Source organism: Musca autumnalis, unplaced genomic scaffold (assembly GCF_047663935.1).
Source record: "Musca autumnalis isolate F117 unplaced genomic scaffold, ASM4766393v1 scaffold_3, whole genome shotgun sequence".
Classification (NCBI taxonomy): domain Eukaryota; kingdom Metazoa; phylum Arthropoda; class Insecta; order Diptera; family Muscidae; genus Musca; species Musca autumnalis.
The window spans coordinates 65,405,265-65,423,774 of NW_027411866.1; the positions used below are offsets into that span (position 1 = coordinate 65,405,265).

General features: G+C 33.2%; 1 protein-coding gene across 1 annotated transcript in view; it reads right to left on the minus strand.

Moving 5' to 3' along the window:
* Positions 1 to 16,709, minus strand: part of Spt6 (transcription elongation factor Spt6) — a 123,424-nt gene extending 106,715 nt beyond the window's left edge. Inside the window, exon 1 of the mRNA XM_073979371.1 lies at positions 16,507 to 16,709. Within this exon, the coding sequence (XP_073835472.1) occupies positions 16,507 to 16,545 (39 nt within the window). The 5' untranslated portion in view covers positions 16,546 to 16,709. The remainder of the gene's footprint in view (positions 1 to 16,506) is intronic.
* Positions 16,710 to 18,510: the final 1,801 nt, after the last annotated feature.

Sequence of the window (18,510 nt, forward strand, 5' to 3'; positions counted from 1 at the left end):
TCTTATTTTATTGAACAAACATTTTTAAGACGATTATAATGTTGGTGTAAACAGTAAATAATTTAAAACATATTGCCACATTTCTATTAATGAATTAACAGTTTAGATGTCAACAATGTTAACCAAATGCAGAATTGACGAAAATGGAGAAGTTTAAACATGTTTTTTGGACCATTCCATTTTGTGTATGGGCACTCCTATTATTTTGAACACAGCTATATATCTGAATAGAAATGGATATTTTAGTTTAAATATTTTGTTGGCAAGTAATATTTTACCAATTCTGAAAAAATTCTAAAGTGCTAATTGTTTGTTAGGTTGGGATTGTAAAATGCGCATCAGGTTTGTTGACGGTAGACATCCAGGTTCATCTCACGATGCCTTCATATGGAACAATAGTTCATTAAAGCAAATGATCGCTGCAGATTTGGGGCCCAATACGTGGTTACTAGATCGGATCTTGTGATGGTTCACCTCCTGTAGCTATAATGTTCTTATTTTGAGCCATTTTTTCTTTAGTTTGAATTTAAAATGAGCCCATGAGTCCATTTTTTCAACCAGCATTTCAAATTGCTGTCTTGTAGTAATTTTTACCATTATAAGTACTGAAAAACCAAAAAACGTATATAATATTAAATAAATTCACTTAAAATAAATGAAAATGTTACTTACGTTACAATTTTTCGTTTTTATTCGTTTGTAAAAATGCACGGCGACAGCTAATTTGTTGTTGCCGGAAAATGTACGTTACGGCGACAAAATTTGACGGCGTCAGGCGAATATTGCCATACGGAATCGAAAAATTGCATTTGGTAACGCGACACGACTCGTCTCGTAATACGGAATCGACCCATAAGTTTCGAGACCAAAAGTTTGGATCAAATTGTTTACTCCGTTCAATAAATATTGCGTAAATTGTTAAACTTTTGTGGGAAAGGTACCGAAAGGAGTGTACCGATAAGCACCATCTTTGAACTTTATCCAAGACTCGCAGATACGATATTTCTTCTTTTGGACCAACGCAGTAACCTGTTCGAAAGTTGTCGTGTGCCCAGCCACTACAGGGGTTGTTGCAGCTTTCGGACCATTTTTTCAGGCAGTCCATACTGCACCTGAAAAAATTGTACTGTCGTAATAAGGATCCGTGGATAACCTGAAATCAAAATATTTCGAGAGCAGGTCTTAAACTGAACTTTTCCGAGTGGAGTGGCCGGTATGGCCCCACTTTAAGCTTGATCAATATTTGGACAAAATATTAGGATGGTCCAAATGCTGTACCGAATCAGTTGATCCGTTAGAGAGTTATCGTGATCTCTTGCCAGACGGACATCCTTAAATTTATTTAAAATTTTTAAAACGGATTTCTTCCAAGCATACCTTGAGGCCTAAAACCATTATTTCGATGAGACACATTTTGGTCGTATGAAAGTCTGTAAATATCCTCATTAGCCTAAATGCTGAGATTATATAACAAATAATTAAAAAAAAATTAGTGTCATCAATGTTTTCTGGCACCATATTGCCTAGGCCAGAAACTTATCTAGTAGCCCTCGTGTTCACACTTTCGGCGGGTACAATTGCGATATCATAAAAATCGTGCAAAAACTGTTCAAATATTTCTTCTAAGGTCTTTATCATCTCATTTAATGATAAAAATCTGTAAAAATAATATTTTTATTTTTTACACACAAGTACCGAACGTACTACATGTAGTACGCTAGGAAAGATGTCAACTAAAATCACATATGCAGGTATGTGATGGAAAACGATTCGACTCGTTTTGCCATAAATCGAAATCGTATATCTCGATATATTTTGGTGAATATTTTAATGAAATTGAAAATGGATTTTAAAAATATTATTCAAAAAAGGGGCGTTTGCGAAGCAAAACTGTATATATCATCAACGGCACTCCGATTATATACCATTTCGATTCTGCAAATCGAGTCGATTCGGTTTTCATCACATACCCGATTATTATTTTTTTTGGCATATATTTTTGCTACGTATTGGTTTTCACAAGCGTTATAATTAGAAAGACATAGAAAACCAACAAATATAAAATATGCAAATAAATTTTTTTCGCACCGATTGTGTGGCATCTTCACACTTTTCACACTAGCAATTACTCTAAAAAAACTTATCAAAGTACGCTTTATTCACCGTTATGTTCTGTAGCGCCTCATCAAGTTTTTTTAGAAAATTTAACACAGAATCCTACAAATAATAGGTGTACTACATATAATACACTCGGCATATCTGGGTTAAATCGGGTGGTACCGCTATATGGGGGCTATAAGAAAAAATGCACCCATATTGGTTTTGGTTTCTTATTCATGTATTGTCATCCAAATCGGAGAAGTGTGCAAAGTTTCATTACGATGATAACCAGGACCAAAAATATGGGCACCAAAATATTTACAATTGGTTTCTTGATGAAAATAATAACGAAAAGTCCAACATTTGGGCGCCAACATTTGTCATTGAAAATTGGATTTTGTCTATTACTCCTGAAAACCTGAATATTAATATAAACGTAACCGGGATTTGTAGGTAGATGTTGCCCATTAACATACCCAGGATTGGGCTCCAGAACTGGTCATTAAGAAACCCACGTGTTGGCACTAAAATTTTTGTATTAACAGGATCTCGTGTGGAAACCATAATTGTACTGTCTGTAATTTGTTGGGTCATGGAAAATTTACCATATTCTGACCAGTTTAAGATATTTCTATATCCGATTGTATTCACTTTATTTTGATCATTAAATGATACTTACATATATACTTATGAATTGAATGATACTTACATACTATAGTTGTGAGTTATAGCCTACTTCTGAAGTATTCTGATGAGGGTCTCTAATTTAAAAAACGAAACGCCCAAAAATAAGTGCGATTAATAATTTTGCAAGGTGCTCTAAAAATATAGTAATATAAGTCTAAAAATAGGTTTATATCAGAAATGAAATCTGGCTACGTTCCTGCTGAAAGCCATCGCAACCTACTGCTTTCGATGTTACCTTTTCAAATGCAATGACTAATTCAACGAAACGAAAAACCAATATAAGCATCCACTGGAACACAAGAAGCATCGAAGATATCCACAGACTGGTTAGAAACAAAACCAGCATTCAACCTCTCAGCATCCACAATCTCAACTTCACCATCCAAATCACACAAACCATGCTTACTTAAAATTGAACGCTTCTTTTGTGGTAATTCGAATTATTCCATTTTTAATTCGAAATATTTAATTTGAAATTCGAAACAAAACAAATTCAAAATACATATTTAATTTTATTTATTTAAATATTTAATTCGAATTACATATGGAATAGTCCGAATTACAAAGAGTAAAATTCGAATTGCAATCGGAATAATTCGAAATACAAATGGAATAATTCGAATTACAAACAGAATTCTCGAATTACAATTAACATAATTCGAATTAAATCTGAAAATGGTGTATTTACCCAGCAAACCAAATGTCTGATGTCCGACACGTCTGAACAATTTCGAAAGCAAAGTCGTTCAGATTTCGTTCTGATTTCTAAACGATTTTTCGGAAAGGAAATAGTTCAGATTTTGTACCGATTTCGTTCAGATTTCGGAACGAATGTCGGATAGAAATTTCCTTTCCGAATTTCTTAAGGATTTTCTTCAGATTTCGTTACGAAATCGGACCGAAATCGATCCGATGTCGCTTCGACATTTTGTTCCGAAATTATGTCGACCACTTCATACAACTTTCGTTAAGATATCGTTACGATTTCGGACGATACGTCCGATATTTTGTTCCGATTTCGTTACGAAGTCGGTACGATTGGTTTGCTGGGTACATACATTGTCATATATTGAAATCAGTTGCCGTTTTTACTTAATAGACGTGTTGTTTTGCAACACGGACTTCATACATAGGTTAGGTTAGGTTATAGGATGCGCAGCTGCTGTAAAAAGGCAGCCACTCCACTCGGAGACCTTGTGGTCCATTCTGATCATCCTGTTTTGTTGAGATCGGATATTGTTGTTGATATTGTCTGTTGTTTGGTGGTTCTGCATGTGGCAGAGAGCGAAGCCGATCGACTCGAAGCCGGCTCGCAGCCGCCGCCGACGTTTTGGGCCAGATCTGAGCCGCCGCCGATGTGAGCGGCTTTTAACGGCTGTTATTAAGAGCCGACTACATCGGCTTAGTCGTTATTTTGGTATGTTGTTAGCATACAAATAATAAAGTTCAAATGTTGATAAAAACATTTATCTTCAAACAACCACTAATTTTTTTAAACCCATTGAAGAATATATATATTAGAAAATAATAACATTTGTATTGATAATATTATTAAGATGACGATACACTGTTTTGTGTGTTTTATTGACGATACATGGTAACCCTCTAAATGTTACTAATTTAAAGTGAGATGGCAATCCCATCTTAAAACCGTTTTATTTACAATTGTGAGCTCAAGTGAAAAAAGGAAAAGTATTATTCTAATAATTTCAATAAAATGTCGCAACGTGATATTAGTAGCTATTTTATAGCTAAATCCGCACAACACAGGATTCCAGCAGACTCTGACTCGGATGAATCAGATAACAATATCCCAAATGTTTCGTTTCTAACAGATGTGTCCGAGTTTGAAGATCTCCTCAAAAAGAAAAATGATTTGAAATGAATGCTAAAAGTCGTTCTGAATGAATCTGGTGTATCAGTATGTTAGAAATATTTTGGTGATCTTTACTTCAACAAAAAACATGTACTTCAGAAGTATAAATTTTGCAAAGTCTGTTTAAAGGAAAAAGATAATTTAAAAAGGTAAGAACGCGTCGATTTTATTATAATATATAACTTATTGTTTTTCTTAAGTTTTGGGGAGAGGACAGCTATAAACGTTTGTCATATATCAATATAAAAGTGTATTTCTGCAAAGATTTTAATATGACAAACGTGACGTTGAAAACTGAAATATTTCCGCGGCCACATACTGGATTGGCAGTCATGGACAAAATTGAAAAGGCATTATCAGAGTTCAACATTCAAGCCAAAAAAATTTGCGCAGTAACAGATGAAGGATCAAACATTGTAGCAGCTTTGAAAATGAAAAATATTACCAGGTATGGATGTGTGGCGCATTCATTGCATCGATTTTTAATGCACGACGTACTAGAAAACGAGCGCTTCCAAAACGTTAAGCAAATAATAGCTAAATTAAAAAAAAATACGGAACTCTCGTTTATAGCCACGAGGAAATTTCAAACCTTCAAAATGTCGAGGAACAGGGCGCACTTTCTAAAATATTCTCTGAAGCAGAGACAATTTCGGAGAGCTTGGATTGTTCCGAACAATTTACAACGCAACGCAAATCTTTAAAGAACTCTGTGCCAACAAGGTGGAACTCTCTACTAGCTATGATAGAAAGCTACACTAAAAATATTTCTGTCATAAATGTAGCTCTGGTGAAGGCAAAAGAAGATGCGCAACTTTTTAAAAATATTTGAAGAGGCAACGAAGCATCTTCAGGGACAGGAATATCCATATATTATTTTGAATGCATCTTATCTTTATTAACTAAAGCCGAAGAAAAGTCATGCTTTAATTTGTCAATAGATTTGTGCAATTTCGCCCTAGACAACTTAAAAAACAGATATAAGATATATCGAATATATGTAGTTGCAGCGTTGATGGACCCCTCGCAAAAAACTGGAAAGTTCTAAAAAAATTTTAAAAAAAATTCCGAAACAATCCCCGAATTCTATGCAACTTCTATATGATGTCCCGGATCCCTTAACAAAAGAAGCTTTGATTCTGGAAGAAGTTGGCAAAAATAAGGAATTTGAAGAAGTTCCACTGTCGTTTGAGCCATCAACAAGCAAGTCTGCCGAACAAGCCGCAAAAAACAGGTATTATGATGTATTTATTGGATGTTTTGACATTGTACTAAAATCATTGCTCTCGTAGAAATTATCAGTGAGCCGTCAAAGAATGTTGGAGTTCATGGGGTCATCAACCAATAGTTCTCAAAACGACATAGAATCCGAAATAAACAAATATTTAGAGACTAAAGTCGATGCTGTAGAGCCTTTAGATTGGTGGAGAGAAAACAAAGATGTAAGTCGAAGATGAATATATTTGAACGCATTTATAATTTGTTGTTTTTTAGATCTTCCCGAATGTTGCATTAGTGGCAAATATGTGCTTTGGGATTACAGCCACATCATCATCATCCGAACAAGCCTTTTCATTTGCCGGAAACTGTATAAATGCAAAGAGGAGCCGGTTACACCCCGCAACTATTAAAAAACAATTATTTATACATGATAACATGACTATAGTGGAATCTTTATTATAGGAACGTTTGAAAGTGCATTTCTTTTCACCAATATAAATGTGATATATGTATAAAATACAATTGGTGTGTTCGTTTACTTATAATTTGTACAAATCGTTACTGGATGTTGTTCGTTTACTCTACAGTGCCATGCAAAAGACCTTAGTCGATTACAAGAAGTTACTGGACTTGTACAAATTTGTACAAATTATTGAGTAAACGAACAGACCTAATTTAATCACTATAAAATATAAAATGAAATTAAAGTTAAAGTGTAAAGTTTTTTCTGTAACAGCCGATTATTTCAGTCGATTTTTTCGTAGCCGCTGCGAATATATCGGCTAAGCCGACGTCGAAAATCTTCCTCGGCTTAAGTCGACTTTTAGCCGCCGCCGGATGTTTTGCATGGCAGCCGCCGCCAGCCGCGAATAGACATCGGCTTCGTTCTCGGGCATGTGGTCCCAGCTAACAATTTTTGCCGATGGCTCTGATATCAGATTTTTTCCGATTATTTTCCGAGTGCTCTGCACAATCTCGGAAGGGAAATTTTGATTTGTTTTCTTTCCGATTAGTTTCCGAGTACTCTGCACATAATCTGAAAGAATTTTTTATCTGTGTATTTTTCTCGCGAGCAAAAATCCCGAACTCTGGTTGAGAGTTGATTGTATACAAACAACGCCAGCGGCAAGGGAAATTTCTTTGCTTTGTTTGCATGCTGTACCTTGTTTTTTAGTTATTTCGCAGCAGTTAAGTGAGTAAGACGTAGCGGAACAAATTATTGTGTGTTTTAAAACAAATTAAAATTGGAAGTTTGCATACACATTTTGTAAAAAGCTGTTTATAATAACAAATATTGTTAATTCTATTTTAGATACGCCAAATAAAGAACAACATCGTGATGACACATGGAAACTTTATTAGGAAATGTTGTGTTTTATAATTTTGCAAAGACACAATATCAGCGGGCAGCAGCAATGAATACTATTAAATCCAACTTGTGAAGATGATGAAATAAAGAATAAAAAAATTCGCATTAAACATCCGAACATTTTCCGAAATATAAATCTCCGGAATTTTTTCCGATTTTCGGATAATATTCAGATTTTTTTCCAAATATCGGATCAAACATCCGACAATCTTCCGATTTTTTTCCGAATGTCGGATCAAACATCCGATATTCTTCCGATTTTTTTCCGAATATCGGATCAAACATCCGATAATCTTCCGATTTTTTCCCGAATATCGGATCAAACATCCGATAATCTTCCGATTTTTTTCCGAATATCGGATCAAACATCCGATAATCTTCCGAAATTGTGCAGATAATCGAAAATTCCCTTAAAATTTCCCTTTTTTTCATTCGATTTTTTTTGCGAATTCGTTCAGAATTCGGAAAGAAACTCTAATATTCCTTCCGATTTTTTTCCGATAAAACTTTCCGAATTCGTGGGCACCTTCACATAATTTTGTTCCGATTTCTGAACGAATTCGACATCAGAATCGCATACTTGTGCAGAGTTTTGTTCCGAATTCTGAAAAAAATCGGAAAAAATTGTTAGCTGGGGTTCTGTGTGTGATGATGACTGTTAATGTGTGGTGATATCATGATGTGTGTTGATTTTTGCTGGTGTATATGCGATGGTGGTTGTGTAAGTGTGGTGATGATGGATATTGCATCTATGGCAGACATGACCAAAAAGAGAACGGAGAAAATGTGAATGTATTCAAAATATTGGCAACTTATAACAGTGTGTTAGTAAGTTTGTATTCACGCAAGCTATAAAACAATAACAAATCAAAACATTTGTTCTCTTTTGTACGCTCTTTCTGTGCATTCGGGTCGTGTGTGTGTTAATTGCCGAAAATCATCGACACCGCCGTGCCAAAGAAGAACACATTTGGTGTAAATTGCCGAAAATCATCGACACCGCCGTGTCAAATGTGACCATGCTTGATCTATGGAGTTGATTGTTGTGATGTGATACATACATACAGTCGAACTTCTCTATAACAAAATTTCCTACGAAGATTTTTTCTCTATAACGAATAAAAATTTAAAAAACTTTTTCCGACACATTTTCAAATAGTTTAACCTCTCTATAGCGAACTTCCCTATAGCGAATATCTCTCTATAACGAAGTGTTTTAATGCACAAGTGGAAATTCTCACACAAAATAATCTCTCTAAAAACGCTATTCAAATTTATTCACAAAATAAATGTGAAACAAAACACATTCATGAACCGTTTTTTTTTTTTTTTTTTTTTTTTGTAGTTTACACTTGAGAGAAGTCTTCCTTGTCCCGTATGGGATGCTAGTGGAACAATTATATATATATATAGTTTACACTTAAAAGGAGAAGCAAATCTCATTTATCAACGCTCTTAGATTAAAAATGGATTCAAAACTCGTTAAATTTCCAATGACTACTAAGCATAGTTTCATTTCATTGCTTAAACATGATTGGTTCGCCATTTTGCCACAGTTTCTCTATAACGAATTTTCTTTATATAACGTAGTAATTCTTCGGTCCCCAACTGCTACGTTATTGAAAAGTTCCGACGGCAATTAAAAAACCCTGTATTAACTTACCTTGTATGGGGAAAGTCCACACTTTCCGAGAAATTGTAAATGTTTCTCTAAGTAGACGGCCTTCGTCCGGGATTAACAGGGTGTTTTTGTAAAAATGCTTGCCTGTCACACGAACCGTTCGTACTAAAACGTATACGTTCCAAATTTGGTTCTTGTAAAATTTTACGAACCATTCGTCTTTATCTGAAAGCTTTCGTCTATTTCATAAAAGCTTTTATATTTCAGGGTTTCCATGATACTTATTTTGTGAATTTTGCATAGGCATCTGCACGTAAAATGTGTTACTTGATGGCAACCCCGATAAACAGATGACAAACAAAAAGGAAGACAAAAATGTAAACAAAATTGCCAAAAAATAATTGTGAGAATATGAAGAAACGGATGTACATTTACGCGTGTGCTTCTATGGAAATAAATAAAATTGCATTCCCTTCCAGTTTTCGTGTGTTTTGTGCCATTTATTAGTCACATTATTTAATTTTCATTCCAAACGATGGGTCTTTTCAATTCGTTTATTTTTGACGTATTCGTTCGTCTGATTTTGTTACGAAAACCAAAAAAATACGAAAATAAAAAGCTTTCATTTGTTTGTCATACGAATACAAACGTCAATCGCTATGAAGACCAAATTGTGTCTTCGTTCATGAAATAGACGAACGAATGGTCAAAAACTTTTTACAAAAACACGCTGTTAAGATTTTTTCCTGTAGGCAGGTGCAAATGGGAGCAAAATTCCTTTTTAATTTAAATTTTAAAATAGTGTATTTCATAACCTGTACTATCAGGGTGTTTTTGTAAAAATGCTTGCCTGTCACAAGAACCGTTCGTACTAAACCGTATACGTTCAAAATTTGGTTCTTGTAAAATTTTACGAACCATTCGTTTTTATCTGAAAGCTTTCGTCTATTTCATAAAAGCTTTTATATTTCAGGGTTTCCATGATACTTATTTTGTGAATTTTGCATAGGCATCTGCACGTAAAATGTGTTACTTGATGGCAACCCCGATAAACAGATGACAAACAAAAAATAAAAAAATGTAATCAAATTTGTCCAAAAATAATTGTGATAATATGAAGAAACGGATGTACATATACGCGTGTGCTTCTATGGAAATAAATAAAATTGCATTCCCTTCCAGTTTTCGTATGTTTTATGCCATTTATTACTCAAATTATTTAATTTTCATTCAAAACGATGGGTCTTTTCTATTCGTTTATTTTTGACGTATTCGTTCGTCTGATTTTGTTACGAAAACCAAAAAAATACGAAAATAAAAAGCTTTCATTTGTTTGTCACACGAATACAAACGTCAACCGCTATGAAAACCAAATTGTGTCTTCGTTCATGAAATCGACGAACGAATGGGCAAAAACTTTTTACAAAAACACGCTGTATGACACCCATATTATGCGTTCATAAATGACAAAAATATAAGCAAAGAAATAAATATCTGACATTCGAATAAACTGATGTGCATGGGGGACAAGACTTGCCTGTAATAATAAGTCCAAATTAGGGGACAAGACTTACCTGTAAAAATAAGTCCAACTTAAGGATTTTTCGAAATTTTCGGAACAAACTTCCTTTACCGACCCTTCGCAGAAAAAATACAAAAATTTCCTTAAAATCGCAAGTTTTCTTAAGACTTTCTCCTATGGTCGGAGCAAGCGAACTAAATTCTTTTTAAATCGTACATTTTTTCGAAGTGAACAAGAGAATTTTTAGCAACTTTGGAGGCCTCTATCTCGGAAAGTATACATTTTCGAAACAAAAGAAATACATCGTTGGAATCGGCACGATCTATGAGCACCATCTGTGGTAATTTTTTCACCCATCCTGCGTAGCGTCGGTAAAGGAAATTTAAGCGCAATAATTATATATCATTAGAATCAGAATAGAAAGGGCTACCTGCGGTAAAATTATGGTCATCCTACCTTAGGTGCCGCTAAAAGAAATTTAAGCCAAACATTCCGCTCATCAATAACAATTGTTACTAGAAAGAACTAGTGCAGAATAACATTTTAACACACAATCATCTTTAGATCATATTCATTGAAAATCGTCGAAATCTGTACTCTAATGTCATGTTCGCACGACACTATTCGTAATTAACAGAAACATAAACAAAATTTCCTTCATTTTTGTTTCCTTGTTTTCACGAAAATTTGAACCGAAAACACATAAAATATACATTAAATAAATAGGAAAAGCAATAGACTTTTCTTCAAATGTATCTTCTATATTTAACTACACACATTTCCCAACATACCAAATAAAAATAAAAAGTAATAGGACTTGAGAATAATATTATAAAAATAGAAAATTCACAATCAATTTTTAACAATGCTTGAAAAACTATTACATGCACAAAATTTTCTTAAGTCTGCCTGAAAAGTATTTTGTTAATTGACATTTGTTGATAAATTAGTTTTTGTTGAAACTTTTTTTGTGACCTTTTAGTTTTTATGTAATTAAATGTATATCCGCGATGTGTTAACAAATAAGTATCCGTGTAGTGCTAAAACATAATTGCAATGCCAAAAAATATAAAAAGTGTTGAAAGACAAAAAAGTCCATGAAGAAGTTCGGTTGAATTCTTAAAAACCAAAAAATTACGAATCCGAAGAAGTTTTCAGAATTGGTGACATATATAACGGTTGTGATGAAAGTGAATGCGAACAAAGTAAAAGTTATGAAAATTTGAATAATTATATAATTGACATTCATACATATGTTCCCATACACATCCATAATAGACACGGGAGATTTATCTCATATCAATCAGTGCACGCCGCTTCATATTGACTTAATTATATGGGACCAACTTGTTATCGCTGAATCCGAACGGAGTGTTTTATGACACCATTTGTATAAAAATTTTTCATGGTTGATCAGAAAATGTCGTCTACATTACGCTGAGGGATATTTTGCCACCGTTGGAGAGTATGATGTTTTTGCCCGACCTGAGAATCGAAACCGTGCATACAGAGTGCAAAGCGCACAACTATTGCACTAGAACGGCTATATAAAGTAAGTTCAATTTACAAAATTAACTGAAAAATTATCACTAAATTTCTACTTTCATTCAAGACGGTTCGCGAAAAATCGTATAAAGATGCGAAATAATTATAAAACCAAAAAACGTAACTGTAAATATAATTATTTCAATTATATCATAGAGTGAAAACTTAAATCACTAATCAACTTAATTTAAATTAAAAAATAACAATGATAAAATACACTGCACACATTGTTAATTTATAACTAAATCTCAAAATATGAACTGAATTTATAAAATTTTAATAAAAAATTAAAAAAAAATATATATAAGCTTTTTTTACTATTACAAGGGTAAGCTTAAGATAATATTAACCCAGATAAAGCCACTGGTCGTTTAAACGCCACCAAAAATGGTTGAAAAATTGACGTAAAACTATGGTTTTTTCGAATATTTTTGTGGAGTTTTTTTGCATTTTGTTATAGAATTGTCTGTTATTTGTAAGTTCACGCTGATAACGCTTCATTTGACCTACACATTTCCACGAAATTGGCCAAAAACCCAAGCTATTCAAAAAAATCGACTTTTTTGTAATTTTCGACTTTTGATGAAAAATTTAAATATGCGATAAAAATTTAATCAAAAATATTAGAATCATATAAAGTCAGGGATTTGTTAGGAATATAGTAAGAGTATTTTCTCAATCAAAAACCAAGGGATTGGCATGTAAGGACACACCTATATTACGCTCCAAAGTTTTTGGAACTTTTAAAAGAAGGCCAGATTGCAGGAAAATTATAAGTTTTAGAGAAAAAAGTTATTTTTTTAAAAAATGCTTAAAAAGTCTCAAAAATATAAATTTCATTAAAAATTTTAAGTTTTCTCGCAAAAAAAATTCTCGGCGCTAAGTGGGTTAATTGCATAAGCTTGTTCTACAATTACAAGGGTAAGCTTATAAACAAGGGTTCCGTTTCGATTTTTCTAAATTATGACATAAGCTTTTAACAACTGATTTCTCAAGTCTTTTATAAGCTTAAGGCTTATGTTGGTAAGCTTATTATAATATAATTCTCAAGCTTTTCTGGTATGCTGTGTTCATTCATGTTTTCCATAAATTCCGAATAATTTTGTATTTTCAATATATTTTTATAGGGTAAGTGCACCAATAGTCGGCACTTTAAGGGTTTGCCTAACTTAAATCCTTCGCCATTCCGAGACAAATTGGCCAATTGCAATGAAATAAAGCTTATTTGCTTCGAAATTTAGTTTACTTTCCGATGGCATAAAGAATTTTTGAATTATTTCTTTTAAAACTTGTGAAATTTGCGAATTTTTTAGAATAGTGCTTTTTTGCTAGTAGTCGGCACCATTTTCCAATAGTCGACATCACATGTTCCAATAGTCGGCACCTTGTATTTTAGTATATAAATGTTGTTTTTATTATTTTAAACAACAAAAAGCATACTTTTACACAAATAATACATATTTTAACCGTTGATCCGTTCGAGAGTTATTGTGCGCTCCAGCCAGACAAACGGACGGTCGGAAACGAATTTCGTTCAAACATACTTGGGGTCTAAAAACATTATTTCGATTGGGCACAATTTTGGACGTATCAAAGTGTATAAACCCTCTTCAGCCTAAAGGCTGTTATTGTTTTATATGGAGTTAATCGCTTTACTTAATCATCTAGTTCCGAGATACATTTATTTAAACTACACTGCCGCTCAATTTTTCCAATCTTCATTCTTTACCGATTTATACAAGATATGAAGCGTTGAAGTTTTGTTATATTTTGTTTCATGTGTTTGGAGTAAATATAGTCATACATTTGTATTCAAGTCCGACTTATATAAGAAGTATACAACGAAAGCAAAATAAAGTCAAAAATTCATGAAAAAATTTGGCTCATTTGAATAGAACCCCCCTTTAAAACTTGGGTATACGGAATGATTATATTATATGCATAGATATTCACTCTATATTGAAAATGGAGTTCTATAAAATGCATTTCCTGAAAGGATAAACATTAACGGATGTCAGGAGTTGAAATTTCATCACGATTTTATAAGTTTGTATACACTTCGACTCGTCAAAACTTATTTTTTCAGAAGAAATACGGATGTCCTTAAGGGACCGAGATATTCAACACCGAGATATTACCACCTAAAATGTATGAGAATGACTTATGCGTAAAATCTACGACTCTAGTAGACAGTACGCTTCCAAAAATTAACTTGTTGAAGGAATAAGACAAGCCTATTTAGGCATTATACTTGATTATAAAAAGTATCCTTGCCAAAGCAGGATATACGGGTATATCTTTAATCAGGAGGGATATACTTGTATTGAATGCTACTGAAAGTACTTCATTTTCAATATAGAGTGAATATGCATCGATATTCTAATATAATCATTCCGTATACCCAAGTTTTAAAGGGGGGTTCTATTCAAATAAGCCAAATTTTTTACATGAATTTTTCTCTTTAGTTTGCTTTCGTTGTATACTTGTTATACAAATCGGACTTGAATTCAAATGAATGGCTATATTTACCCCCTGTTTTTGTAACAATTTTTTGTTCGTTCGCCTATATTCGTAATAATTTAGGCATCCATAGCTCAGCCCCCAGATGACATACGGACCTAATTTTTCGTAGACGAGTTCCAAATATAGTTAAGAAATACTCTTTTAAAAATCAGAGCTCTACATTTGCGCTGAGACGAGTAAATCGATCTACAAAATTTGACACTTCGAGTGAGAAGTATAAAAACTTTTACAAAAACAGGGGGTAACTCCAAACACATGAAACAAAATATAACAAAACGTCAACACTTCATATCTTGTATAAATAGGAAAAAAATTGAAGTTGAATAAAATTTGGTGGGGGGTTCTATTCAATTGAGCGGCACTGTATTCTGTCTTTATGTTAAGGATTCGTGATTTCTGTACCCATAAATTGTTTTAGGCTGTTTTTAAATAACATCTTAGATCTGTTAGAGTTAATAGCAATCCATTATTTGCTCGTTTATTGGAGCAGAGGAGCTACAAAGGGTAATATTCCTTACAGGACCTCCCATTTTTTATCTAAAATCATAAAAATATTAACTTTTTTCGACGGGTTTTTAATGTTTTCTTATTTTTGATAGTATTTTTCTTCACAATCACAAATATTATTGCAATTTGCAATATATTGCAGGTCCTTATGGGGCATTATCTTTGATTCTGGGTCCATATGGGTTTTCAGCCCCATTAACTCTAGAAGGGGAATTACAATTTTAATTTTTAGTGCAGGTTCATTCAGGAAAATAATGTTAGGAAGGAAAACTAAAGTTTTCCCTATGATTTTGACGGTCAAGTTTAAATTTCCTTAAGAAATTTTCTTATTTACCTAAAGTGGCCCTATTATTTCGCACAGCCCTTTACAGGCTCTGCTCTGCCTAATACAAGGTCAACCCCCAAATTGGACAAATGTTGACTGAATTTTATTTATGGGATAATGTTCCTCTATAAAAATGCAATTTGCGCCATTAAACACTTTATATAAAATGTTAGTTCATTAATTTTCATTCATCTTTTTTCTAAAAATGTTTGTGTTTTCAACAAAATTTTCAATTTTGAATTTGGACATGTCATAACTAATTTTTTCGATAAATTCTCTCATTTGTTAGGGATGGGACATACTTATTCCTCGTTCAGAGAGTATTTCGAATCGAACAACGTAGAAAAATCGTCGTTCGTTCATAGAATTTTCTGTGGAGAAATAAGTAATTTATTCGTAGTTATGGTTCGAACAACGAATAGAGAACGAACGACGTACCGTGGAAACGGGCTATAAGGAATATTAGTTTCATGTCGTGACATTTTTGACTGTTTCACGTAATATACTTATGTATCTCTTAATGTTAAACATTAGTGGCCTAATTTGATGCCTCCTAGGTGATCGTTTTTATCGTTAACATGACCTGGTACTTTATTAGACGATTTGGAACCCTGTTGGTAATGTTTATTGTAGTAGATGAACTAAAATCTCATATGGTAACCATCACGTAGGGATATTCTATATACCTGATATTGTTGATACTTGATAGTGGTTAACAAAATTTACAAAATGTAATGTCATGGTTTAAAGTACTTACCAAAAACATGGGGCATTTTGGAACCTCTGTACATTTCGCATTACATATTGTTATTGGCTTTGGTTATTATTGTTGTTCAACGTGGCCTAATTTTCAATTTGTATATCCCATATTGCCTTAAATAAGACGACCAACTATTCTTGAAAAACAGACATTTTTATCACAATTATCTGTCATTATTCATATATCAATACACTGAAATGTTCATTTTCTAGGTTCGAAAACAAATTCTTGACAAACCGTATGTATCTAATAAAAAGGGCTGGGTTTTATAAAATATAAAATATGGTCATCTCGCATTACTTAAATTTGGGCAAGGGGGTCTTAAAGACTAGTTTCCATTTTTTCTTCATATCTTTAAAATCAATAATCTTCACAACCATTTGCATTTGCGTCTTATACAAGTACATACACGCAGTATTTACGAAAACCAAAACCGGTACAATATATTACCTCGGATTCCTCTGCTTCGGAGTCAATAAAATCTGCCATTTCGACTTAATCCTTTTAAATTTACACGTGGAAATTAAAAGCACAACATTTGACTTTATAAATTATCTATCGCAGAAAATAAAACAAAAAAGCGAACTATTTTATATACAGAGTACCCGGTATTCACATCAGTGATGTATCTTGAATATACAAAGTGGAACAATGAGAATCGAAACACTTTGCGTCAAACTAGTTGTGTTCCAGAACCAGCAAAATGGTACCAAGGTAGTGGTACCACACCAGCTGTTCGAATATGAAATGTCAAATCCCTTTATAAAAAAATTATTTTTGTTGTAATTTCCCCAACAACATAAAGAAAATTTTGACATAACATATTCAAAATTTTACGATGCCACTACCTGGGTAATTGTGTCATGGTACCACCCATGGTAGAATAAAGTAAAGGTAGGCCACAGCTAACAGCTGATTACAATTTTTTTCTTTTTATGGCCTAATCTGTCAAAAGCAGGGTTGACATTTTGTACTGTTTTAGACATTATGCAATCATAAAGGTAGATGCATCGCTGAATTGTTCCAACAAAAAACTTCTGCTGTAACACTATTGGTCTGTTCCAGAACTGCAAGAATCTACTAATTTTTACTATTTTTTCCGACAACATAAAGGACAAAATGCTATCGTAGTAAAAAATAGTAGCTTCATGCAGGTTCTGGAACAGAGCATATATCTTAAAATTTAAAACAAGGACAAAAAATGTGTATTCGCGTGGCAAAATAAAATTGTTGATTTTTTTAGCAAAACTTACGAATGAACATTGGATGCCAGCAATCACGATGTCAGATTACCCAAACTTGTCAAGTAGAAAATAAGTGAATGACATTTTTTCACTGTCAAAAGTTTGGGAAGAACTTTTGCTATTTTTGGAACACTTTTCCAGCAAGAATATTCTGGAGCCTAGCTAAAGAAATGTTTTAATACTTAAAGGTACTTTGCCTTTAGTCTTTTATCTACCTTTAAGGTAGAAACACAATGAAATACGCCGCTTTATCACGCTCAGTTTCATGTAAAAGACTAAAGGCAAAGTACTACCTAATTCAAATTAGTTAGACAGCATTTGAATTAGGTAGTACTTGGCCTTTAATCTTTGACATAAAACAGAGCGTGAAAAAAGCGGCGTATTTCATTCTGTTCACACCTTAACTCATTTTTTGAGTTACCGACAAAAATCGGTAAAATTAAAACGCAAAATTATAAATGAAAAGTTCAAATGAAAGTTGGCAACACTCTTGCTAGCGGTAGAGCTTTAGGAATGCTTTTTATTCTTCGCTAACTTACCGAAAAACATCGTTAATTACCGAAATTATAAGAATTTTAATTTTACCGACATTTGTCGGTAACTCAAAAAATGAGTTAGAGAATCGCACAATTACTTATACTTACTGATCGAATCTAATGTTAGGTTTACATTTACTAAATCCACTCAATTTCAACTGTCAATTTCATTGCTCAAACGTCAAATGAAATCTCATCTGAAATCCATTGGATTTCATTTGACATTTAACCAATGGAATTGACAGTTGAAATCAAGTGGATTTCGTAAATGTAAACCAAGCATAAAACGTCAAAAAAAAACTAGGAATTCGCCATGAAAAATCAAAACAAAAACCATATGAGCTTTGTTCCTTTACTTTTTTAATGATAAAAGTGGTAAAAGAGAAAAGTGTCAAAATTGCTCTCTCTCTCTCTGAACATTTTTACCAGAAAAGTAACGGAACGGAAAAATGATATATCCGGTAGCAATGGCAAAAAGAAACATTGTGAAATAATCGTCAAACAACAGTCGAAAAATCAGTTCTGCCATTTTTTTACCTGCAGAAATTTGTCGGGTAGCCTCAGGTAAGGTCTACCACAGGCTACCTGCAAAATTTCTGCAAGTAAAAAAATGGCAGAACTGATTTTTCGACTGTTGTTTGACGATTATTTCACAATGAGGAAGAAAATGGACG